The sequence below is a fragment of the Neoarius graeffei genome, chromosome 4, assembly GCF_027579695.1.
Source record: "Neoarius graeffei isolate fNeoGra1 chromosome 4, fNeoGra1.pri, whole genome shotgun sequence".
In the NCBI taxonomy this organism is placed as follows: Eukaryota; Metazoa; Chordata; class Actinopteri; order Siluriformes; family Ariidae; genus Neoarius; species Neoarius graeffei.
In genome coordinates, this window is record NC_083572.1 from 31,507,142 (window position 1) to 31,532,298 (window position 25,157).

A 25,157-nucleotide genomic window follows, 5' to 3' on the forward strand; every position below is an offset into this window, starting at 1 on the left:
TTAACTGCCAATGCTAGAGGTTCATATACTTTTGCCACTCACAGATATGTAATATTGGATCATTTTCCTCAGTAATTAAATGACCAAGTATAATATTTTTGTCTCATTTGTTTAACTGGGTTCTCTTTTTATATACTTTTAGGATTTGTGTGAAAATCTGATGATGTTTTAGGTCATATTTATGCAGAAATATAGAAAATTCTAAAGGGTTCATAAACTTACATGCACCACTGTATGTAATTTACATGAAACACATTCATTACTAAAAGAAGAACAAAGTGTTGCAATTGTAAGCCAATGAAAGGAAAGAATTCAGTGGATTACCCAAGAGCTGAGGAAAGATTATTTCTCATTTATACCGCCACTCTGTCTTGGTGCCTAAATTAGCACTCTCTATATTAACACACATATATACTTGGTAGCATTGATACTACTTCTGTGCTTGCTCACCCTGTTAGTAATCTGGGTTTTAGAAGTTCCTTTTGCTGGATGAGTTGGTTAAACACAAAGTGGCAAGTCCTCAAGAGGAGATGGAAGTGTCTGTAGAGATCCAGGATCTTACTTGCTACTGGGAGAAGGTGAATCACCCTCAACTCATTTGTATGTAACCACACACCCCTACCTGATCAGTGACTAATTCCTCACCACTTACACACAGAGTCTGGATGTTCCTACACTGCAAAACATATCCTTCAGTGTGAAGATGGGCCAGCTCCTTACTATTATTGGTCCTGTTGGCTCTGGAAAGGTCCATAACTAAATCCTTCTTTGCCTTCTGTTTGAATCATGAATATTTCCCCTTACCTGTGTAGCATTATATTTGCATTACCTTCTCTGTATTTTTCTCTCTTAGTCTTCTCTGCTTAGTGCCATTCTGGGAGAGCTGCCACAGGACAAAGGGGTAGTGAAGGTCAAAGGGAATCTGGCCTATGCATCCCAGCAGCCCTGGGTGTATCCAGGTACTATCCGCAGCAACATCCTTTTTGGAAATGAACTACAGCCACAAAGATATGAAAAAGTTCTGAAGGCCTGTGCTCTTAAGAAGGTATGGTCACACACTGACATTTGTGTCTGTATTCTAACTGTAATTACTGTGAGTGTGTTAGACCATGAGTGAAGGATTCTGAGTTCCTTTCACTTCTGTTAATTGATTGGAAAAATATGCAGTCCCATACTGTGTGGGGAGGAGAAAAGGACTAAAGTTCACAAGTGCTGTAACTTAGTTTCTCTTACTGGTATAAACTATAGCATCATGATGTAAAATATAATGTAGCATAATATATAGCATTTAAACTGCTTCCTCTGCATATGTGGAAGGACATGGAGTTACTCCCTGAGGGAGATCTGACTGTGATTGGTGACCGAGGGGCTACTCTCAGTGGAGGTCAGAAGGCTCGAGTTAATCTGGCCAGGTATGTGGGTTCTTAGACAGTTAAGTAACCTGTACACATTCTGAAGAGAATGGGCCTGAAACAATACTTCATCCTATCTTTTTTTTTTTTTTTTGTGTGTGTGTGTGTGTGTGTGTGTGTGTGGCTAATGTTTACATAACATTTTACTCTTTTTGAGGACCAAATATCCCCACAGTGATGTCAAACCCTGAAACCTCTGATGTTTTTGGCTCCTCATGAGTATAAGTACTACCGACCGACCTGACCCACCGACCGACCGACCCAACCCACCCACCCACCCACTGACCGACCCACCCACCCACTGACCGACCCACCCACCGACCGACCCACCCACCGACCGACCCACCAACCCACCCACTGACCAATCGACCCACCCACCGACCGACCCACCCACCCACTTTGGAAGTGTGATGGTGGGGCAAACAGTAATCAGTGAGTGATCATTGGGAAAAACTGGTGATCAGTGGTTAGTTGCAGACACAACACAATCAGGCATTACACACTGATGCGGAGTTGAGTGACTCTGCTCTCTCAACTCGTATATCACCAGCTGCGATGTCAGCTGGAGAGCTGTATCGAGTTCGAGTCACTAAACATGTGCTCAAAAGGTCACTAGATTTGTCATTAGGTTCTTTTTTTAAACTAAAGTTGCTAAAAGGGTCTAAAAAAAGTCACCAAATCTAGCAATAAAGTTTTTAAGTTATCAACACTGTCTGCCTTTCTAATCAGCACTGCAAACAGAATAATCTGGTTGCATAAGTGTGTACAACTCTAGACTAATATGTTGTTGAAGTACCTTTGCTTTTGTTACAGTACTCTGTCGTTTTTGGTAAGAGTTGAAGATTTTTCATCAAAATTTACTATTTGGTGTAAATAATATATGGTTCAACTTTGTGTGTATAGGCTCCAGGATCAAGGTTAACAGAAATGCACATGTACCAACAAGTACAGACAGAAGTCACTGAAAAGCTCTGATACAGATACTAAACATGTCTTTGTAGGGCCGTGTATCAAGATGCTGATATTTATCTGTTGGATGACCCCTTAAGTGCAGTCGATGCAGAAGTGGGGCGACATCTGTTTGAACGGTAAGTTTCTCTCTCTATGCATCTCAGCAACATTCCATTATACAAATGTTTGTGGATGCCTGACCATCAGATTCATGTGGCCCTTCTTCAGACTGTTGCCACAAAGTTGAAAACACACAACTGTATAATGTCCTTATATGCTGCAGCATTACAATTTCCCTTCACTGGAACTAAGGGGTCTTTCCCAAACCTGTTTCAGAATGATGTAGCCCGTGCGCACAAAACAAGGCCCGTGAAGACATGGTTCACCCATGGTTTAATTGAAAAAAACGTGAGGACCCTGTACAGAACCCTCATCTCATGCCCACTGAACACCTTAGGGATGAATTGGAATGCCAACTGCATCCCAGGCCTTCGTGCCAGACATCAGTAAATAAATAAAAACCAATTGGGCACATCTCTATCATTTTCTCCAAGTTCTATGGTGTTTAAACAGTATCTTAACTTGAGAAACAACTTAAACATGCAGAGTAGGGTGTTAAATATGTAAAATTTTTGATTTTTGAATTTTCTTCCTCTCATATGGCATATATTTTATGTCAGTAAATAAAATAACTTCATGCAAAGTTTTAGTGAAATCAACATACATTTAATTCTTACCTTTGTGGAAATGAAGTGAGCACCATCAGGTTTTTGACCTCTCCATTCGACACAGAGTACCACTGAATTATTTTTTTCCCTTCTATGTTTAGAAATCTCTAGTTTTTACCCCCCAATTACTTTTGGTAAATTAAAAAAATCTGATGTCTTTGTTTTGTTCAAAACAATTTGCACATCCAAAAACACAGAAAAACCTTACCATACCGATCAATATCAATTAACTCAGCTGAATTAAGGATGAAAAGCGTGCCCCCTGTCATGGCAGTGTAGTTACCATTGCTATGAGGTCAGGCGATGGTGCAAAGCCTCTATTAGAGAAAATTATGATGAAACCAAAATGAGCAATGTTACTTGCACTGGCAGATCAAAATAAATGCCAGTGGAGGAGTGGGGACCCCAAACAACACAATAAATCTGCATCCCACATGTTTGTTTCTCTGGTACAATGTTTGCGCTTCCTTATTTCTGAAGCGGGATGTGATTTGCTGCTTAGAACCGGTAGCATGCTCCCATTGGCCAGCATGTGGCATGGCAACCAACCATAGTCCTTGTTTCATACTACAGCCAGGTTCAGCTGCTGGCCCTGGCTGCCTGCCATGTTGTTGCTGAGGATGCGATGACGATGTACATGTAAAGGTTAGCTTCTGTGATTGAGACAGCCATTACCAATTAACCACACCATGCTAATCAGGACAGAACATTGCAAAATTAGGCACAAAGGCTACATGTGCTATAAAATACAGAATTTTCTTGAAATGATGTGTTGATGGGAGTCCTTTTTCAGAAATTCGCTACCTAAAACAGCTTATTTTAAGAGCTTTTTCCAACTGCTTTTTCATGCCAAGATTGCACCAGAGGGCCCCAAATTTGCTTCAATATTTCAAATTTTCCTGGAGGAGCATGCCCCCAGACTCCCCTATCAGCCCCGGACCCTCCCTAATAGGTGCCCCCGCTGACACACTTCTCTCAATTTCTGGATAATATCCTGCTGGCCAGCACACCACAGTTGGTAGGTCATCCCCCAAGTGGTCGATATCAAGAACGGAACACAGGAAACTCACACTTGGAACGTATGCACCCTCATGGACAGAGACAATGCTCCAAGGCCTGAAAGATGTACAGCACTTGTAGCCAAAGAACTTCAGTGCTATCACATCGACATAGCAGTATTGAGCAAAACAAGACTTGCAGAAGAGTGCTCCCTGACAGAAGTCACCAGTGGCTACACGTTCTTCTGGAAAGGGAAAGAGCAACAGGAAGATAGTGTTGGATGGTGTCGGATTTGCTATCAAGTCCAGCCTGGTGAAATAACTCCTGTCATTGCCTGTATGCATCAATGAAAGACTCATGAAGCTCTGCCTGCCCCTCAGCCAAAAACGTCATGCAACCATCATATGCCCCAAACCTCACCAGTACAGAGGAGACCATTGAGCAATTCTACACCATCCTCAGTAACCTTCTTCAAAGCATCCCAGAAAGTGACAAGCTGATTTTGCTCAGAGATTTCAATGCCAGAGTTGGTTGTGTTCACAAAAGCTGGAAGAGAGTGCTTGGAAAGCATGGAATTGGCAAGATAAACAGCAGTGAGCTCATACCATACTACTACAGTAAGCAACTATGCAGAATTCAACCTCATCATTATGAAAACTGTATCCTGACTGGCAAACAAGTGCAAGACCATTTGGATGCACCCAAGTCTAAGCAATGGCACTTGATTGATTTTGTCATAGTTCATCAGCAAGATATCAAAGATGTAATCACAAGAGCAATGCCTGGGGCAGAGTGCTAGATGGACCATCAATTCATCTGCACAATACTTAAGCTGCACATTGGACATCTGCAGCAGAAACAGGTAAAATCAACGCAAGACCTTCAATGTGGCAATGCTTGAGCAGTGGTAGGTTCTGAAAGAGTTCCAGATGAGCATCAATGAGCAGCTGACTAGCAAGGGTCCACTCTCAGGAGTTCCAACACAAAAATGGAACCAGTTCAAAGAAGCCATGTCTGTAGCAGGAAAGACAGTACTTGGCCTCAAGAAGTGATCCCGTCAAGAGTGGTTCAGTGAGAATGACAATGCCATCACTGACCTTCTCAACAAGAAGAACAAGGCTTTCTTTGAATGGCAGAATGACCCAAACTCGAGTGCAAAGAAAGACCAATTCAAAACTCTGCAGGCTCATGCGCAGAAAGAGATTCACAAAATGCAAGTTGGGAAAGGAAAGCTGACAAAGTCCAGAGCAGGCAATATAAAAGAGCTCTTTGGGGTGCTCAATGCAATCTTTGGTCTATCCACATCAGGCTCTACTCCCCTACTTTCCTCCCATGGAACACGTTAAAGACAAAGCTGACATCAACAACCAATGGAAGAAACACTGAAGTCAACTGCTTAATCTGCCATCCACACTTGACTATCAGGCCCTAGACCACTTACCACAAAGAGAGCTGCATGAGGAGTTTGACAGCCACCTTACTCTCCAAGATATGTTGAAGGCTATCAAGCAGATGAATAATGAAAGAGCCCCCGGCAAAGATGGAATTCCAGCTGAATTGTACAAGACACTAATCAATGAGGCACTACAAGAATTCCATGAATTCTCCTGAACAGATTAATAACTGAAATCTCTGAGGACTACTTACCCGGAGGACCATAGACAATCTTTCTTTGTTGTAAGCAAGTTCAGGAAAAGTGTATCAAACAGAATATGACACACTATATACTGTCTTCGTTGATCTGACAAAAGCATTCAATACAGTAAATATTAAAACTTTATGGATCATCCGTGGGAAACTTGGCTGCCCTAGAAAATTCGTAAACCTTATCCGGCTCTTCCATGAAGACACAACGGGAGAAGTACTTTCAAATGGAGAACCATCAGAGATTTCCGAGGTCACCACTGGTGTGAAACAAAGATGCATGTTGGCCCCTGTGCTATTCAACTTGTTCTTCACCCAGGTGCTCCTGTACATGCTTTGAGACCTATACAAAGGAATATACATCAAGTGCCTTGATGGTTCACCCTTTGACCTCAGATGCCTCACAACAAGCACAAAAACTTGCAAGAGGCTGATTACTGAATCACTTTTTGCTGATGATTGTGCCCTGATGGCCCATCACAAGGATCATCTCCAACTAATTGTGGACAAATTCTATCTAGCATCCAAACTATTCAGGCTCACAATCAACCTTGGGAAAACAGAAGTGCTGTTGCAGCCTAGCCCAAACCAATCACCTGCTCAATGTTAGATCACAATTGATAGTGCACAACTCAACAATGTTGAAAGCTTCAAGTACCTAGGCAGCACCATATCCAATGATGGCTCACTCGAAAAATAAATCGCTGCAAGAATTGAGAGAGCCAGCCAAGCAATGGGTAGACTTCGGATAAAAGTCATGCAGCAGAAGGGAATCCACCTCGCCACCAAGCTGAAGGTATACAGTGCAGTTGTCCTCTCGTCATTACTGTATGGATGCGAGACATGAACCCTCTACTGACGACACCTTCAGGGCCTGAAACAGTTCCACACTCGATCTCTCAGATCAGTCATGCACATTCTCTGGGAAGATCACGTCACAAACCTCGAAGTCTTGAAAAGAGCCAGTACAAGTAGTATAGAATCAAAAATCCTGAAGACTTGGCTCCGTTGGTCCGGCCACATAATCTGTATGAAAGAAAATGGACAGCTGTTCTTTGGTGAACTAGCTCAAGGAAAATGGAAGAGAGGATGACCAAGGAAAGGATACAAGGACAATCTGAAAGCTTATCTGGCCTGGACAAACCTCGATCCAACACAGCTGGAGGAAGCAGCAGCTGACCACAGTGAGTGGTGCACAGTGGTGGAACAACTGCACACAAGGCCCTGGGGCAAAACACCAATCAGGCCCCCCTCCCCCCACATGGTGAAATTGCAAACAAACAAATTAGAAGACTTGCAGCATATAGGCCTACTCAGGCTATATCTAACAAAAAGCAGTTTTTAAGAACGTAGCCTTTGGACCTAGCCATGGCGAAATTGCAAACAAACAGAAGGCCTGCGGCATATCAGGCTATATTAGAACAGAACTTGCTCAAAGGTTGTTTTTTTTTTGCGGGGGGGGGGTATTATTATTATTATTATTTATTTATTTATTTTTTATAGGCCTACATAGCCTGTATTTTCCATTCATTTTTTTTATTATGTTCCAAATAGACACTAAACAACAAAAAAAAAAAATCCAGCAATCATGAATGATACACCCTCATTGTGTAAGCACGTCTTCAACTACAAAGCCGGCACGGAAACCTGCATTCGTCATTAAAAAGGCATTCGACGCGCCTTGCGCTCCGCAAAGTCATCAACTATTTGAGGAATGTTAAGCGCTCTTGGTCGCTCATTCTCAATTGATAAAATGGCCAATCCACAGAGTCTCTTTTGACCCATTGCGCTCCTGAGAATTTATCAGTTTTAATTTTGAGAAAGAGCACTCTGCTGTCGCAACTGAGACGGGAAGAGTGAGAAAAAGCAAGAAGGTCGTGCACACCTCACTAAATATAGAAGTTACTGCTGGATGATCTACTACCAGCAACCTGGCCAGGCTAAGCACAGATGTGTCTCACTATCTGCTCCTTGAAACAAGCCCTAAATGACACTAGTTGACCAGGAAAGCTGGAGTCAATATCCCGACTATAGTGGTCACACAGTCGATGGGCCACTTCATATAGCTCCTCGTCCTTGGCATGCTGGAACGTTGTTTGAGGCTATTGGATGAATAGCCTCAAACAAATGAGCAGTCCGATTTAAACTGACAAACCTTTGTGAAAGCTGCTGAATGATTACATCAAGGCATGCATAGAACACATTCACCTGAAAATAATGTTCTGCATCGGAAAGCCAACTGTCTCCACCAAGGTGATGAAAGTGGCGCTTCACTTTTTTCAACCTGGTGGCTACAAATTGCATTTGACTGCCCCATGTCACAGCCAATGCCAGAGTGGAAGCCTTTGCCTCATCAAACTGCTCCCTGTACTCCTGTAGAGTTCGTACAGCATTCTGCAATAATGCAGACGCTTTGAGATCATCAATGGCCTTCTCCTGCAGTAACTTTGAGATGGCATTAGTGCACTCCAAAATCTTTGTCTGAAGGCTGATTAAAAATATGAACTGAAATTTAGTAATGGCCTTTTTATGTGCATCTGCCTCATCTTGTTCATTCGTTTTCTCGCTTGTAAGTGAGAGCTTGTCGAGAGCTTTAATGACGTCTCCATATCTGTACTTTTAACACAACAAGCGCATCGTAGCGGGAGGACCAGCGGGTTGGGCAGAGGCGTTTCAAGGTTATGTCCCTGCTCTCTGGGCTCAATAAGTCGCCAAGTAATGCCCATCTCTTAACACTGTTGGCAAAAAAGTTGTACAGTTGTTCAACCACATCATAAAACTGTCTAATCTCTGGGATAGTTTTGATAGAATCATTCAGTACCAAATTCAGACAATGAGCCATACAGTGGATGTACAAAGCAAGGGGCTCCCGCTCCGCTATTCTCGCTTGAACACCAGAATAAATTCCGCTCACGTTCGCTGCGCCATCATAACCCTGTCCACAGCATCTGGAGAGATCTAAGCCATTCCCTTCAATGCAGCTAATAATTCGGCCCTCCAGTTCAGAAGCGGATGCGTTCACAGTTATCTCGAATCCAAGAAAAGCCTCAACTATCCTGATATCTGTAGCAACACCCATATTGTCTCGATCAATTAAAACATACCTGAAGATCTGGCTCAGATGATCACGCTTTGCTACATCTTGAGTGGTGTCCATAATGATGGAATAAAATGGAGATGCATTTATTTCATGGACTATGTTGCTCTTGACTCTCTGTGATAATATATAAATTATCTCATCCTGAATAGCATGGCTCAGATATTTAACTGCTCCCTCGGGCCAGCTGATCATTTCTTTCAGGACAGGGTCATAGCGGGCCAACAGTACAATGATGGACAAAAAGTTTCCTGCGTTCCCCTGCCCAGTGAACTCTCGGTGTCCCCTAAATGCCATGTTACATAACGCTAAGGTCAGTGTGACATTCACAATGTGCTCTAACACTTGCCTCCAAAAGTTAGCCGCATTACGAACATCCCTCTCCATATCAGCATCTATTGTACCATGGAGTTTCCACTGCTTGTAGACTACACATGCACCGAGATGGATCTGGGTAGATTCATGCACTGCAATTTTGGAGGAGAGATGTTTCCAATCTCTAACTCCGTTTACCCAGGCATTATTGTAGGATGGGGCTTGACGATTGGCAAAAAGCCAGCAAGGCTCGCAATTATGTACAGTCAAGCTTGGGCAAGTAGCGTAACCAGCTTCGTGGAAGTTTAATACCAGCTTTAGTAACAGATGTGTAGTAATGGGTTGAAAAACTGCAATTGCCAGTGATGGGAAAGGGACCATTTGGCTTACATGGGCCAGTTGGAAGGATATACCTTTTCACATTAGCATCTGCAGTGTTTTCAGGGAAATTACCACGGTCTGTTGGAAAATTAGCTGGGTTTGATGATTCCATGCTGGGAATCATGCTGCTCACTTCAGCTAACTCTCCACGTTCCCTACCCTCCTGATTCTGGTTGCTCATCTCAGCTAACCTCTCTCCACATTCCCCACCCTCCTCTATATGACTTTGGCCGGAGCTACTGCTAAGCACCACCATGCTACTGCTGCTAGTGCTAACACAGGGCAATGCATGTTCACTACTAGCAAATTCAGGGACAGGAGAAGGCAAAGTAAAAAAAATGAATCCAACTTTGGAAGTTTAGAGTTTGCCTCCTCTTTATTTTTCTTTTCCTTCCTCTTTTGTGCCCCGCTTTTACTTTTAAACATGCTAAATTCATTTCTAGTAGACAACCAACAACCGCAACCAAGCATGCACCTTCCTAGTCTTGTTGTATGTCGTCAGACGGATGAGGACATTAAATAGCCTTTAGATCCTACCCATCATGCATTGCAGGGTTTTTTTTGCAAATTCCTCAAATGAAAAACAATTAAATACAAAAGGAACAGCTTAGTTTAGCTTGAAGACATTAGTTTATTATATTTTAAGATTGTTTAGGGATTTTACAGGGTTTATTTTATTTTATTTTTTTAACTATGATGTGTAGCAAAAATGAGATGTATAGGTCAACTTGTCTGTAATCATGTGAAAACTTGTAGGTTTCAAGGAATTTCCAATGAAATCGCATAAGGCACATTTATTGGGAGGGCCTGAATGTCAAAGGGTGGGGCCCTGTACAGCTAGGGGGAGGGCCCAAGGCCCAGGGCAATGGCCCCGCCCCTTAGCTCTGCCCCTGGTGGTGCACCATCAGCAAAGCAGCTGTCAAGAAATTTGAAGAAGGCTGATGCCAAAGAGTCAATGTGGTGAGAGAGAGATGACATGCCAGAGCAGCTGCCCCAAACTACCTGAATGGGACCCCCTTGCCCCATAGGCAGCTGGATATGTGCCTCAGAAGCCATGAAGGCTAGCCTATATGGTCCAGTCCCACAGGAGAGTCACTGTAGCACAAACTGCTGAAAAAGTTAATGCTTGCTAAAACAGAAAGGTATCAGCTTTAACTTTTTCAGCAATTTGTGCTATAGTAGCTCTTCTGTGGGATTGAACCATATGGGTCCATGCAAATCAATGAGCTTTTGACACCCATGACCTGTCACTGGTTCACTGGTTGTCCTTCCTTGGAACACTTTTGGTAGGTACTAACCACTGTATATCAGGGAACACCTCACAAGATGTGCCATTTTGGAGATTCTCAGACCCAATCATCTAGCCATCACAGTTTGGCCCTCATCAAAGTTGCTCAGATCCTTATGCTTGCCCATTTTTCGTGCTTTCAAGGCATCAGCTTCAAGAACTGACTGTTCTCTTGCTGCCTAATATATCCCACCCTTGACCGGTGTCACTGTAATAAGATAATCAGTGTTATTCACGTTACCTGTCAGTGGTCATAATTGTGGCTGATCGGTGTAGTCCGATGTTTTCTATTTACTGAATTTTTATATCGCATTAATGAACTCAAAATATTATGATATGCAAGTTATGATAAATATGCATTATGATAAATATGCAAGTTAATCAAAAGCATTTTTATTTTGAGCCCGTTCGCCATTTTGATAACACATCAAGTTAGCGGGAAAACATTTGGGAATGACATCATCGGCGTGAAATATTGGGAAATGGTTCACTCAGGTCTGTGATGTATTTTGTATGAAAAATACGAGTTTTTCAACACAAGATAAATTTCATATCTTCAAGCCAACATGTGATTTTCTTTTTTATTATATAGACATATTCACAAACAAAATGTACACAAATTTATCAAAACAATTCATCGATATCCTCATGAGTGAGGATATTGAAAAATGTTACTCAATGTCCCAGATGTAGTTCATATGAAAAATATAAGGGCCGTATTTCCCACTAAAACACAGGTGTCTATGTAATAAAGGAGAATTCAAAACACCTGTGCAAATCTTACCAGATTAATCTCCCATCTTATTATGGAGAAAAAGACTGCTCTTTTGGCATATTTTTTTTGAATGGCAGCTTGTATTGGCATATTCTGAAGTTGATTTGTGGAGCTCTTACACAAAATGTGTAAATGTTAGCTTGTCTGGTAATAGAGTAAATCTTACTGGATTGTGGCAATGTAAATAAAGGAATGATAATGTATCATGTAAGAATGAGAATCATTCTATCATACAAGCCAACTAACAAGGGTCGACAGTGAACTGGTATGTTATATTTGATGGCAAAGTGTGTAACCACATTGTGGAAATTAAAAAGTAAATAGTAAAGCAAATATTTAAAAAAAAAATCAAGGCTTTTACCCTATTTAAATTCTTTTCTGAAATGGTGCTTTTTGTTTTCACTCTGCAGCTGTATCTGTGGCATTCTAAAGAAGAAACCAAGGATCCTAGTGACTCACCAGTTGCAGTACCTGAAAGCAGCTGATCATATCCTGGTTTTGAAAGAGGTGTGTTCAGTGCCCTGCTGTTCTATATGCCTATTATGCCAGGGCATGTTGAATACTTACTCCAAGCTTTATTTGATCATTGTATTAATAAGGATCCTAGACAAGGAGTGTCTGCAAACCATATGGATAGTGCTGCTGTAAAACAGTATTGTGACCGGTATAGTTATGTGTCTACATGTGTCAAATTAGCTTTGTGTTTGTTTGTACCCTATATAGCTAATTTGGTGGGTGTCTAGATAGAAGAGCGTTGTGCCCAAATGATCACGCATTTGTCTTAAAAGAGAAAATTTGCCCGAGTGAAAGGGCTTTCCACACTGGAGACAAGAAATCTCTACTCCACCTCAAGTTCCATATGAAAGGTCAGAATTTCCATGCAGCATCGCTTTTCATATGGCACACAAAAAAATTACTCTTGCATAGTAACCATAGTGACAACAATGCTGCCCACAGCTTGCATTTGTCTTGAGCAGGGGTTCTCAAACATTTGCGATCTGGGGCCCCCCCTGACTGTAGCAAGTGTACTTTGAGCCCCCCTGAAAAAAAGATAGAGAAACTATTACTTATTATTATTGGGCTGTTTTTTGTTATGTATTATTGTAATAATACAATGTTAGACAACACAGTCCAAGACTGAAAATGTTAAATTTTGCCCTATATTCTTTAAAAAATTTCTGGATCCAGATGTGGTTCCAGATCACCTCCAAAATTTAAGTTCTTCATTGGGCCAAGACACACATCTAGTAAAATTTTCATGAAAATCCGTTTGTACATTTTTTTTTCCTGCAAAGTTGCTAACAAACACATGAATGAATAAACAAACAAACTCTACTGGAGTACCAGAGGTAGTGTTAACGAATGTCTCAGTGTGACACATGAGCTTGCTTTGTTTGGCAGAGTTCTCAAATTCTCGGCTCAATTTTAGTTAAACACAGCCTCAGGTCATCCTTAATCTGTGTGCGATTGTGGTACTTAGTTTTGAGCGCGGTCAGTTTTGAAAAGCCTGCCTCACACAAGTATGTTGACGCGAAGGTAGGAGAATTTTTAAGGCAACATCACAGAGCTGAGGGTACTCCTGCATCAGTGTTACCCAGAAGGATGTAAGAGAACAGGTGCTAAAAAGGTGCTTCAGCCTGCTGTCACTCTTCAGCTCAATAAGCTGCTCTTGCATTTGCAGTGACAAATCGGTTGCGGTGCAAACAAATGGGTCCTGAATCCATGAAAATGACTGGTAGTCCTCCTTGAAATAAGAAACTAACTGCTGCTTAAGCCCAGACAGGTGATCTGCAGCTGATAGAAAAATAGAGGAGAAATCACTGCCGCATGCCTCAGTGATGAAGTCTGCGAGGATGGGGAATATGTCACAATTTCCGACAATTATGCGGTCATGCCAGAGGACAAGTTTTTGGATGAAAGCATCCACTCTGTCTGCAAGGACCAACACATTTGGAATCTCAGCCTTGCAAAGACAGATTCAAACTATTCAGTCTGTCAAATATGTCAACCAAATATGACAAGGAAGCTAGCCAGAGGGAATCATGGAGGTGCTTGGCCAGTTCCGAATTGCTTTTGGTCAAAAACAATTTCATCTCTTCTCGCAGCTTATACAAGCACTATAGCACACTCCCTCTGGAAAGCCAGCGAACCTCTGTGTGCAAGAGGTGACATTTGGTTTGTGTATTAAGGGAAAGGGGGTACTGGTCTGGGAGGGAGTTCAGCATCCTGACGGCTTGGTGGATGAAGCTGTCTCTCAGTCTGCTGGTTCTCGCCTGGAGGCTTCTCATTCTCCTCCCAGAAGGCAGGAGGCCGAAGAAGTGGTGGTTGGGATGGGTGGAGTCGCCTGCAATGCTGAGTGCTCTGCGGGCCAGGTGTGTGTTATAAATATCCTGAAGGGAGGGTAGGGGGACACCGATCTTCTCAGCTGCTCTCATTATGCGCTACAGGGTCTTCCGGCAGGATGCAGTACAGCCGCCGTACCATACAGTGATGCAGCTGGTCAGGATGCTCTCGATGGTTCCGCAGTAGAAGGTCTGCATGATAGTGGCTGGTGCTCTAGCTCTTTTCAGTCTGCAGAGGAAGTACAGGCGCTGCTGAGCTTTCCTGGCCAGCGATGCGGTGTTGCTGCTCCAGGAGAGATCCTCGGTGAGGTACACACCCAGGAACTTGGTGCTGCTCACTCTCTCCACAGCGGCACCATTGATGGTCAGTGGAGGATGCTGGGTGGAGGCTCTCCAGAAGTCGACAACTATCTCCTTCGTCTTCTCCACATTTAAGAGAGAGATTGTTGTCTCTGCACCACGCGGCCAGTTGGCTCACCTCGTCCCTGTAGTATGACTCATCATTGTTGTTAATGAGTCCCACCACAGTCGTGTCATCCGCAAACTTGATGAGGTTGCTGTTGTGTGTTGGTGTGCAGTCGTGGGTCAGCAGGGTGAAGAGAAGGGGGCTGAGCACACATCCTTGAGGGGCCCCTGTGTTCAGTATGATGGTGCTGGATGTGTTGCTGCCGACCCGGACTGCCTGTGGCCTTCCAGTTAGGAAGTCCAGCAACCAGTTGCAGAGGGAGGTGTTTAGTCCTAGACAGTCCAGTTTCTGAATCAGCTGCTGGGGGATGATTGTGTTAAATGCTGAACTAAAGTCTAAGAACAGCATCCGCATGTAAGAGTCCTTAGTGTCCAGGTGAGTGAGAGCTGAGTGGAGAGCGGTGGAGATTGCATCATCAGTGGACCGATTGGCCCGATATGCAAATTTGTATGGGTCCATGGAGGGAGGGAGGATGGATTTGATGTGCTGCATGACTAACCGCTCGAAGTACTTCATAATGATGGGGGTCAGTGCCACAGGGCGGTAGTCATTGAAGCAGGATGGAGAGGCCTTCTTTGGAACAGGGATGATGGTGGTGCTCTTGAAGCAGGTGGGGACAACAGCTTGGCTCAGGGAGGTGTTGAAGATGTCTGTGAGCACTTCTGTGAGCTCCTCTGCACAGTCCTTTAGCACACGACCTGGAATGTTGTCAGGTCCTACAGCTTTGTGGATGTTGATCCTGGGGAGGGATCTTCTCACACTGGCTGGAGACAGGGACAGCACCTGGGCATCCGGAAGGGGTGGTGTCTTCTGTGCAGGCATGCTGTTGTTGGCTTCAAACCGTCCAAAGAAGTTGTTTAGACTGTTCAGCAGAGTGATGTTCTTGTCACAGGTTTGTGGTTGAGGTTTATAGTCCGTGATGGTCTGTATCCCCTGCCACAGGCTCCTTGTGTCTCTGCTGTCAGTGAAATGATGAGCTATCCTGCTACTGTACTGCTTCTTTGCTAGTCTGATGCCACGGGACAAGTTGGCTCTTGCTGATCTCAGACCAGCCTCATCACTTGCTCTGAAAGCAGTGTTCCGGGCTTTCAGTAACCGATAGACTTCCCCCGTCAGCCATGGTTTCTGGTTGGCCCGTACTGTGATGGTCTTAGTGTCCATGACATCATCAGTGCATTTACTAATGTAGGCTGTAACAGTGTCTGAATATTCCTGGATGTTGATCTGGTGGTTGTAAGTGGCTGCCTGCTTAAACATGTCCCAGTCTGTGATGTTAAAGCAGAGGACCCTGAATAACCATGAGTTCAATGGACGTGACTTAATGTAATTTATCACCTGAACTGCCTGTTGAAGCACAGACTAGAAGAGCGTCAGCATTTTAAATTTTTTATTTTTTTTTTTTGCTGCAAGTGCCTCTCGATGGATGTGAAAGCTGCAGTGGTACGAGCTCAACTCAATTGCACAGTGGTGTGTTTCCAATGTCTGTGATCTCTTATGTACTTGAGGTGTGTCTATAAAAGTTCCTTGCTGAGATTTCAAGTAATAACTCTGTTTTCATTGGCTGGACTGAAGACGTTCGTTATTTGTTGGTGCAACTGTAAACCAGCCCCTTGCATTTGCTACTGAGCGGTCTGTGACCACACACCCCACTCGCTGAGTGCCCGTGCACCCCAGTTTGAGAACCACTGGTCTAGAGGATGCATGTAAACAAAATATTTATTTTTACCGAATATAACTGACCATGAAATTGACCACAAATATAATTGACCGCCTTTCCATTATTTCAGTAAAGTATAAATAAATCTGTGTTGGTGATGTACTCCTAAACTACTGAACATCATGGACAATGCCAGTCACCCTCTGCACACCGTCATCAGCAACCAGAGGAGCCTGTTCAGTGACAGAATGCTCCTTCCCAAGTGCAGGACTAACAGACTTAATAACTCCTTTGTCCCTCACGCCATCAGACTGTACAACTCCTCTCTGGGGAGGAGGAGGGGTAACAGGAGGACAGAGGACGGGAAGGAGCAGTAGCCTAGCCTGACAAAAAGCAATACTGGACAGTGTGCAGTATAATGTGCAATACCTCTCTTGCTGGCATTTATTTATTTATTTATTTATTTATTAATATTTGTATATGTAAAAATTTAATTTATCTAGAAGTTTTCTCTATTTTCTATTCTCTGTTTATCCTGTAATGATGCTGCTGGAATTTTAATTTCCCTGAGGGAACCCTCCCAAAGGGATCAATAAAGTTCAATCTAATCTAATAGTCCTTTAGAAATGTGAGTGAATGACTGACAGATTTATAAATCTCCACCTGCAACAATGTAGCTAGCTAATGATAGCTTATCATTTCATAGTTTTGCATAAAATGTTAAATAGAAACAAGAGAGCACTCACATGATAGCTATGTTACATTTTTGATGGTGATTTAATTACAGTCTGTGACAGATCAACAATATTTTATATGCTAATTTGTTATCTGTGATTTTCTATACTCATGTCATGACCGAGGGTTTCTCAGGGTCAGATGCACTTCCTGCACCACCTACTGCTCTACCTGTGTCACTTTGCTGGCCTGTCCAATTGTTGATTTCTGTGTGAAAGGCTCTTAATACCTTATACACAAGTTTCACAGAATAGCAAAATAAGCTTGTATTTAAAAAGAAATGCATACACGTAAGATTGGAATCATAATGTCCAAATCACTTTTATAAAGGTATATTCTATCAAGTCATAAAAATTTGAAAGCCATACCTTGTACCTGTGTTTGACCCATCTAAAGGATGATGCTAATCTTATTTGATGACAAAACGTGATTGTGATATGTAAGCGGCATTATATTGTCCGTTTTTATAGTTGTCCTACAGGCCTGTCACAAAGTACATAAGCAAGCATGTTTGCAACCCCGATTCCAAAAAAGTTGGGACAAAGTACAAATTGTAAATAAAAACAGAATGCAATAATTTACAAATCTCAAAAACTGATATTGTATTCACAATAGAACATAGACGACATATCAAATGTCGAAAGTGAGACATTTTGAAATTGCATGCCAAATATTGGCTCATTTGAAATTTCATGACAGCAACACATCTCAAAAAAGTTGGGACAGGGGCAATAAGAGGCTGGAAAAGTTAAAGGTACAAAAAAAGGAACAGCTGGAGGACCAATTTGCAACTCATTAGGTCAATTGGCAATAGGTCATTAACATGACTGGGTATAAAAAGAGCATCTTGGAGTGGCAGCAGCTCTCAGAAGTAAAGATGGGAAGAGGATCACCAATCCCCCTAATTCTGCGCCGACAAATAGTGGAGCAATATCAGAAAGGAGTTTGACAGTGTAAAATTGCAAAGAGTTTGAACATATCATCTACAGTGCATAATATCATCAAAAGATTCAGAGAATCTGGAAGAATCTCTGTGCGTAAGGGTCAAGGCCGGAAAACCATACTGGGTGCCCATGATCTTCGGGCCCTTAGACGGCACTGCATCACATACAGGCACGCTTCTGTATTGGAAATCACAAAATGGGCTCAGGAATATTTCCAGAGAACATTATCTGTGAACACAATTCACCGTGCCATCTGCTATTGCCAGCTAAAACTCTATAGTTCAAAGAAGAAGCCATATCTAAACATGATCCAGAAGTGCAGACATCTTCTCTGGGCCAAGACTCATTTAAAATGGACTGTGGCAAAGTGGAAAACTGTTCTGTGGTCAGACGAATCAAAATTTGAAGTTCTTGATGGAGATCAGGGACGCCGTGTCATTCGGACTAAAGATGGATGACCCAAGTTGTTATCAGCACTCAGTTCAGAAGCCTGCATCTCTGATGGTATGGGGTTGCATTAGTGTGTGTGGCATGGGCAGCTTACACATCTGGAAAGACACCATCAATGCTGAAAGGTATATCCAGGTTCTAGAGCAACATATGCTCCCATCCAGACGATGTCTCTTTCAGGGAAGACCTTGCATTTTCCAACATGACGATGCCAAACCACATACTGCATCAATTACAGCATCATGGCTGCATAGAAGAAGGGTCCGGGTACTGAACTGGCCAGCCTGCAATACAGATCTTTCACCCATAGAAAACATTTGGTGCATCATAAAATGGAAGATATGACAAAAAAGACCTAAGACAGTTGAGCAACTAGAATCCTATATTAGACAAGAATGGGTTAACATTCCTATCCCTAAACTTGAGCAACTTGTATCCTCAGTCCCCAGATGTTTACAGACTGTTGTAAAGAGAAAAGGGGATGTCTCACAGTGGTAAACATGGCCTTGTCCCAACTTTTTTGAGATGTGTTGTTGTCATGAAATTTAAAATCACCTAATTTTTCTCTTTAAATGATACATTTTCTCAGTTTAAACATTTGATATGTCATCTATGTTCTATTCTGAATAAAATGTGGAATTTTGAAACTTCCACATCATTGCATTCTGTTTTTATTTACAATTTGTACTTTGTCCCAACTTTTTTGGAATCGGGGTTCTACTTCAAGTCAATGTTTAAGTCAAGTCAGTGTTACTCAAAATGTCAGCAGGTGTGTGATGAATTGGCATGCTGTTTACATGATGCTAAAGCTTATATTAGTGTTACAGTTCTTGTGAAAATGTTTTAACTAATGGACTCCTTTCTCTTACCAACACCCCCTCTCCCCCCTGCAGGGTCACATAGTGGTGCAGGGCACATACACAGAGCTTCTGCATTCAGGTGTGGACTTTACATCTCTGTTAAAGAAGGACGAGGAGGAAGAAAAGACAGGAGGGACTGGGACTACAGAGTCTTCTTGTAGACGAACCCTTTCACAGAACTCTGTTCGCTCTGAGACCTCATCAGTGGTGTCCAATGAAGCAGATCAACTGCCTGTATTTGTAGTAATTATTTATTGGGATTTTGCACTTTGTGTAAGAAGTACAGTACTATCGTATACACCATTGGTGCCATCATGATTTGTGTTTAAATTTAGAAAAATAATTCTGGTTGGCCTTTCTCAAAGCTCACTTACTAATGTGTATATTTCATGAGTGTATTTCATCTCATTCTTGTGTGGGTATTGTGGTGTCCAGGCAGAACCTGTTCAGACTATGCCAGATGAGAGTCGCTCTGAGGGGACCATAGGGGTCCACATGTATCTGAAATACTTAACTGCTGGAGTCAGTGCACTCATGCTGCTAAGCCTTGTTCTGCTCAACCTGCTTGCACAGGTACAGCATGCTATATGCCCACAGGGTTAGGCCTTTTTTTTTTTTTTTTTAAATCCAATGTGCATGTAGTAGTTTGTTAAACTTACATTTCATTTCAATTACCAGACATCCTATATTCTTCAAGATTGGTGGCTTGCATACTGGTGAGTGGAAGATTTGAATCTACTGACTCCATAGAAGCAAATAAAATAGCAAAATATAACAGAGTATCTGTTCTAAAATAATTTTCACTGACCACTTGATCTGAATCAACAGGGCTACAGAACAGGAGAAGCTGCATATGCTAAACCATAACCTTACCTTCATCAATAGAACTAACATCAGCATTAATCAGAATGTTACTCAACAGCTCTCCATTGAATATTATCTGGGCATTTATTCAGGTACAGTCAAACACCAGTATGACTCAAAGTCTCACAAAATAAATTAATTTATATTTTGGGGGGGAATGGAATATATTATCTTGTGTTGGTTGGATAAAGGCTGATTCAGCATGTTTCAATGCACAATTAAACGTGTGTCTCTCTTTCTCTTTAGGTTTAACAGTGGCCACTCTTCTGTTTGGCTTCACACGCAGTTTGTTTATGTTTAACACTTTAGTGTGCTCTGCCCAGATGCTTCACAGTCGCATGTTCAACTGCATCCTCAGGGCCCCTGTCCACTTCTTTGATATTAACCCTATAGGTGAGTCAGCAATATCTTTCTCTTACCCCTTCTAATGGTGAAATGCTTTCTCATTTCACAATTTCCTAAAATGTTATTGCTGTACATTTTCTTACCTTGCAAAATATGAAATCGTTCTTAGACTGATTGTCCAGTAGGGAGCAGTGTAATATCTCTTACAGGGGCAACCATAGTAGAGCTGTTAAGGCCCTATAAACATAAGAATTGTGCACAACATGATAAAAGCATGAAACTTTCAGGGTTTGTTCTCCAGGGCATAACAATTAATTTAAGATCTGGAGGCGCTCTCAGTTTGACCTTGGAGGTCATTTAGAGGTCATCGACCCTTGTTATGTGCAATTTCAATGGAAAGGATTAAAAATTGGGGCATTTTATCATATAAGTGTGACAAAAATTGTAATTACATGTGGATTTCCATTTTTTTAGGTCATGAGGGTCCATTTATAGTGATATTACACTTAGAAGTCAAGGTTAAGATGGTCACTCTAAAATGTATGATGCGTTATGTCAATTTCAACAACTTTTATGATTTTGTAGCATATTGCCAAGCAGTATATACTTTGTAATTGTAAAATGACTTCCAAATGAGTGATACAAGTGATACAGGTCTAATGTGAGTATTCTAATCATTGCAGTCTCCAGAACATGCACAAAGGGCAGTACACTTCAATTCTGCCTTTTTGCATTTGCAGTGACCACAACAGCTCTTTTTGCAGCCACAATGCAAAAGCTCATAGCACGATTGTGAGGCCTCAGGTAGTGTTGTCCAAAGTGGCTGCCATCCATCGTCACTGTTAACCCATCCCCAGTCTGAAGGACTTGGCAACTGGGGCCTAATAACCAAGGCAAGGTTCCATACATGAGCCTGATACATGGCTCGTTTGATGTGTTGTCTCAAAGCAGCTTGTGTAGGGGGGATGTTTTCCAACGATCTTGACTTTCGTGTGAAAAGATGTTTCCGTGCCTCATTGACACCTACACATGCACTTGTTCTGTCATAAATGAGAACAACAAAGCGTTCCAGCTGTGACAAAGACAGGTCACTCAGTTCTTGTGGCATTTGCAACATTTCGTGAAAAGCCTCCGTGACTTCTGGGTACACAAGCCACGTGTCCCAAGCAGTCTTTTTACCACGGCCACAGAATGCTGATGTTGTATCACAGCCAGTGAAAGAATGAAATGCGAGCAAAGCATCGCTAGTGGAAGGACCAAGAGCAGCAACCACCTTGTGGATGCCAATATAGCAGAAAGTGCTACCAGTTCCAAAGGCTATCCACATTTCTTCAAGGTCAACTTTCTGAAATACAGCTACTGCCAAGACGACCACATCTGAATCCACTGTTCTAACTAACACATTCTTAAGTCCCTTTTTAGCAGCATCTGCCACATGAAGGAATAGCCTTGTGTCTGCCTCCTCTTGAGTGCATGGAACCAAATTACTTACATCACAGTCAACAGGAGAGCTGAGGACATTTTTTTCGTTTGTGGCATATACTACTTTGCCAGGAGCTAATGCCATGGCAGCAATTTGAACAGAAAGAAAGTGGAACAATTCTGTTTTTTCACTAACAGATAAGAAATCCTTCCAGTTTAATGATTAAATTTATATAGTTTACCTGGGTATCTATCAGTTACAGTTCATCTGCCATTTCCCAATTTTACATTATTATCATTACGTTTTTTGTTTATTTCATTCATTTACCTCTATGGGTGTATATCTATTTATGTTTATTTACTTGATTATGCCTTAATACATGCATATTTATACTTACTGTACATTTTTAGCAAAATTGCTCCCAAAAACACACCCATTTCAGCTCTCATGCATAGAAATGTCCTATTGATGACCTCAATGACCTCTAATTGACCTCCAAGGTCAAACTGAGAGTGCCTCCAGATCTTAAATTAATTGTTATGCCCTCAAGAACAAACCCTGAAAGTTTCATGCTTTTATCATCTTGTGCACGATTCATCTGCTTATCTGCTCTACTACCATGTCTACATTGTAATACTTAATTTTGGAGAGCACTAATAGCAGTAATGATTTGATTGATTGATTGATTGATTGATTGATTGATTGATTGATTGATTGATTGATTGATTTGTTTAGGTGCCTTATAGCCTGATTTTGGTGGTGGTTGTTTTTTTCTGCCTTTGCAGTTTTGCATCTTATGTATCGACCCCTTCGCATGTTTGTAAACAAACCGACCGTTGCCAGGATGCGCGCGCAGCCTGGACTCAGAAACAATGGCGCTGCCCATAGACTGGCATTATGAGCTGTCAGATTATGCAAAACAATTGTCGTTACAAGATTGAGAATGCTACATAAATAAGTTAACTCTAACAAGTGGACATCGCCTACCGAATCCGTATTTAATTAAAGAGTGGACGGATGATGTTAGTAAGTTCCCTGGTATACAATGGCCAGATATATACTCGTACCTTATTGACAAGACTTCAGTGTACACCCACGAAAAACTTCGTGCCTACAAGTCTTTAGACGCATATGATTGTTATGTGCGGGCATGTACAACTTGATTAACAATGGGACATTCATATTCATTTTGTTTTAATCAAATTATGCCAGTGATGTGATGGCAATGTGGCTTTAGCTACAACAGCAAATACCAACACTAAACAGCAATTTGCAGGAGGTAATGGCATGAAAGGAATGATAGTGTAAAGAGTGCAGCTAAGAGAAATCAGAGCTGCGTAAAAAGCCAGAGGCAGAGACCAGAAATGAAACTGAACGGGGCGGGAGCTAGGTTAGAGCAGTCAACGTAAGTTGGCATTTAGAGTGGGGGCACACAATTTTACCTTTCCATCCTTGCTTTAAAATTGTGATTTTCGGCATACACAAATAATGATGGCACAAAATCTGGACTGCTTGAGTCAAGCAAGACCTCTCCTACAAACAAAATTGCATGCAAAGCTAAGTTAACATGCTAACAATATTCATTACATTGTGTAACTATGACCCAGCTAATCAGACAAACGTTACCAAAGTATTTTGCTACATCAATAAACGAAGACTAGAAAGAATAAAAAAGAAAGATTTAATAAATAGCCTGATCTTACCTGTGATGAAGTGGGCGCTGCAAACCCGCGCATTTTTGATAGTGCTTTCATCCCAGTCTACACGTTTGATGGCTTGTAGTCATAGACGTCGGCGATTTTTTTTGGAATGGGTGAGATCCTGCTGGAATTCTGTACATTTTAACCCCATCACTGCTACGATTCTGACACCTGACAACACAACAACTAGGCATCGCTGAGTCTTTGAGTCCAGGCTGCGCTCGCAATTTCCTCTTACGTATGAATGATGTTTACTGCGAAGGGGTCTATACACAACTTATTTTCACTTCAGTTACCATCAAGTCATATTTGTGTATTGTTACGACCAAGTTATATTTTATGATTTTTGATCTGAAATCTTCACAATCCAAAATTGTCCTTTATGAAAATATATTTAGACCCAAAATATAGGAACTTGGATTATAAGAAGATTATTAGGCTATATTATTGATCTAAATTTTTAAATGTAATAACTACCAATAGTGTAGAAATGTCAATATTGTAAGAACATAATTATTAAAGTATGGTACTTTGTTTATTCAGTCAAAATTTTGAGGAGAATTTATGAATTTATTTTTATATATTTTTAAGACATGATGAAACTGTAGTAGACATTGTTTATAATTGACAAATAAAAGAGTTTTGTAATTTCATAATTATGAATACTTTCATAATCTTTTATTTAAGCTTTGAAAAACTAATAAACCAATCAAAAGAAAAAAGTGTAAACTATTTAACCTAATTACTTCCTGGCTGCGTTCATTCTGCACAGATCTGGAGCAGGATTGTGCACGTCAGAAGTTCTGTTCTGATTGTACGCTTGGGACATGCACATCTATCCAATTGCTTTCATGTTCAGAATTCATTCCGAGTGAAAATATTTGTGCATGTAACTGTAGCTGTAGTCTTTCTGCAAGAAGTTCCTCCCAATTACACTGGATCCATTTCTCAGTAAATTGACAGAGAATGTTTCTGTAGACTTCTGAATTTCCTGATTACACAGTTGTACTTTGTAACTATATAGGACACAGTTATAGAAGCAAGTTTTTATTATCCACCGCTGGCCGAAAGGCCCAAAGGGGGATAATGTTATGGCAATGTCCGTCCGTCCATCCCGGGAAGGGTACTCACCTTCTGAAATCAACTCCTCTCACAATTTTTGGAGGAATTTCATGAACCTTGACAGGATTCTTTGTTATATGTTAGTAATGTGCTTATTATAATTTCATTCAATTCAGTCGCATTTTACCAGAGTTATGGCCCTTGATTACCAAACTTGTACTTTGACAATGTCATGAGCATGTATTAAGCACTTGTAGCATAGATATAGTTGCCAGCAGGGGATATTGTGCTTTCAGAGCACTCTTGTTTATAATCATTCTATCTGTTATCACCCAAATGAGGATGGGTTCCCTTCTGAGTCTGGTTCCTCTCAAGGTTTCTTCATGTCGTTGGATGGAGTTTTTCCTCACCATCATTGCCACAGTCTTGCTCATCAGGGATGAATAAATTTATTATGGATAAAATTAGCTCATATGTTAAGTCTTTAATTTTCTGTTATGCTGCTTTGTGACAATGTCTGTTAAAAGCGCTATACAAATAAACTTGACTTCTAAATTCATTCTACTGTTATCATCATGAGTTACATAAATAAAGATTATTGAGCTCTTTTCAGAAGCAGCCATGCATACCCAAGCTATGACACGACCTCCACTGTGCTTGACTGAGTTGGTATGTATACAGCTCTCAAAAAAATAGAGACCGCTTAATTTGTATTTTTT

At 41.5% G+C, this 25,157-nt stretch overlaps 1 protein-coding gene across 5 annotated transcripts in view; it reads left to right on the forward strand.

Annotated features, from left to right (window-relative positions):
- The window catches only part of abcc4 (ATP-binding cassette, sub-family C (CFTR/MRP), member 4), a 289,814-nt gene that overhangs the window by 218,090 nt on the left and 46,567 nt on the right, over positions 1–25,157 (forward strand). For 3 of the 5 annotated variants that reach the window (XM_060919115.1, XM_060919118.1, XM_060919119.1), the window contains 11 exons: positions 474–578; positions 659–748; positions 854–1,045; positions 1,318–1,412; positions 2,414–2,500; positions 12,001–12,097; positions 19,078–19,317; positions 19,480–19,617; positions 19,723–19,760; positions 19,873–20,000; positions 20,155–20,301. In XM_060919115.1, coding sequence (XP_060775098.1) covers positions 474–578; positions 659–748; positions 854–1,045; positions 1,318–1,412; positions 2,414–2,500; positions 12,001–12,097; positions 19,078–19,317; positions 19,480–19,617; positions 19,723–19,760; positions 19,873–20,000; positions 20,155–20,301 — 1,357 coding nt within the window. The remainder of the gene's footprint in view (positions 1–473; positions 579–658; positions 749–853; positions 1,046–1,317; positions 1,413–2,413; positions 2,501–12,000; positions 12,098–19,077; positions 19,318–19,479; positions 19,618–19,722; positions 19,761–19,872; positions 20,001–20,154; positions 20,302–25,157) is intronic. The other 2 variants (XM_060919116.1, XM_060919117.1) reach the window with 2 other exon arrangements.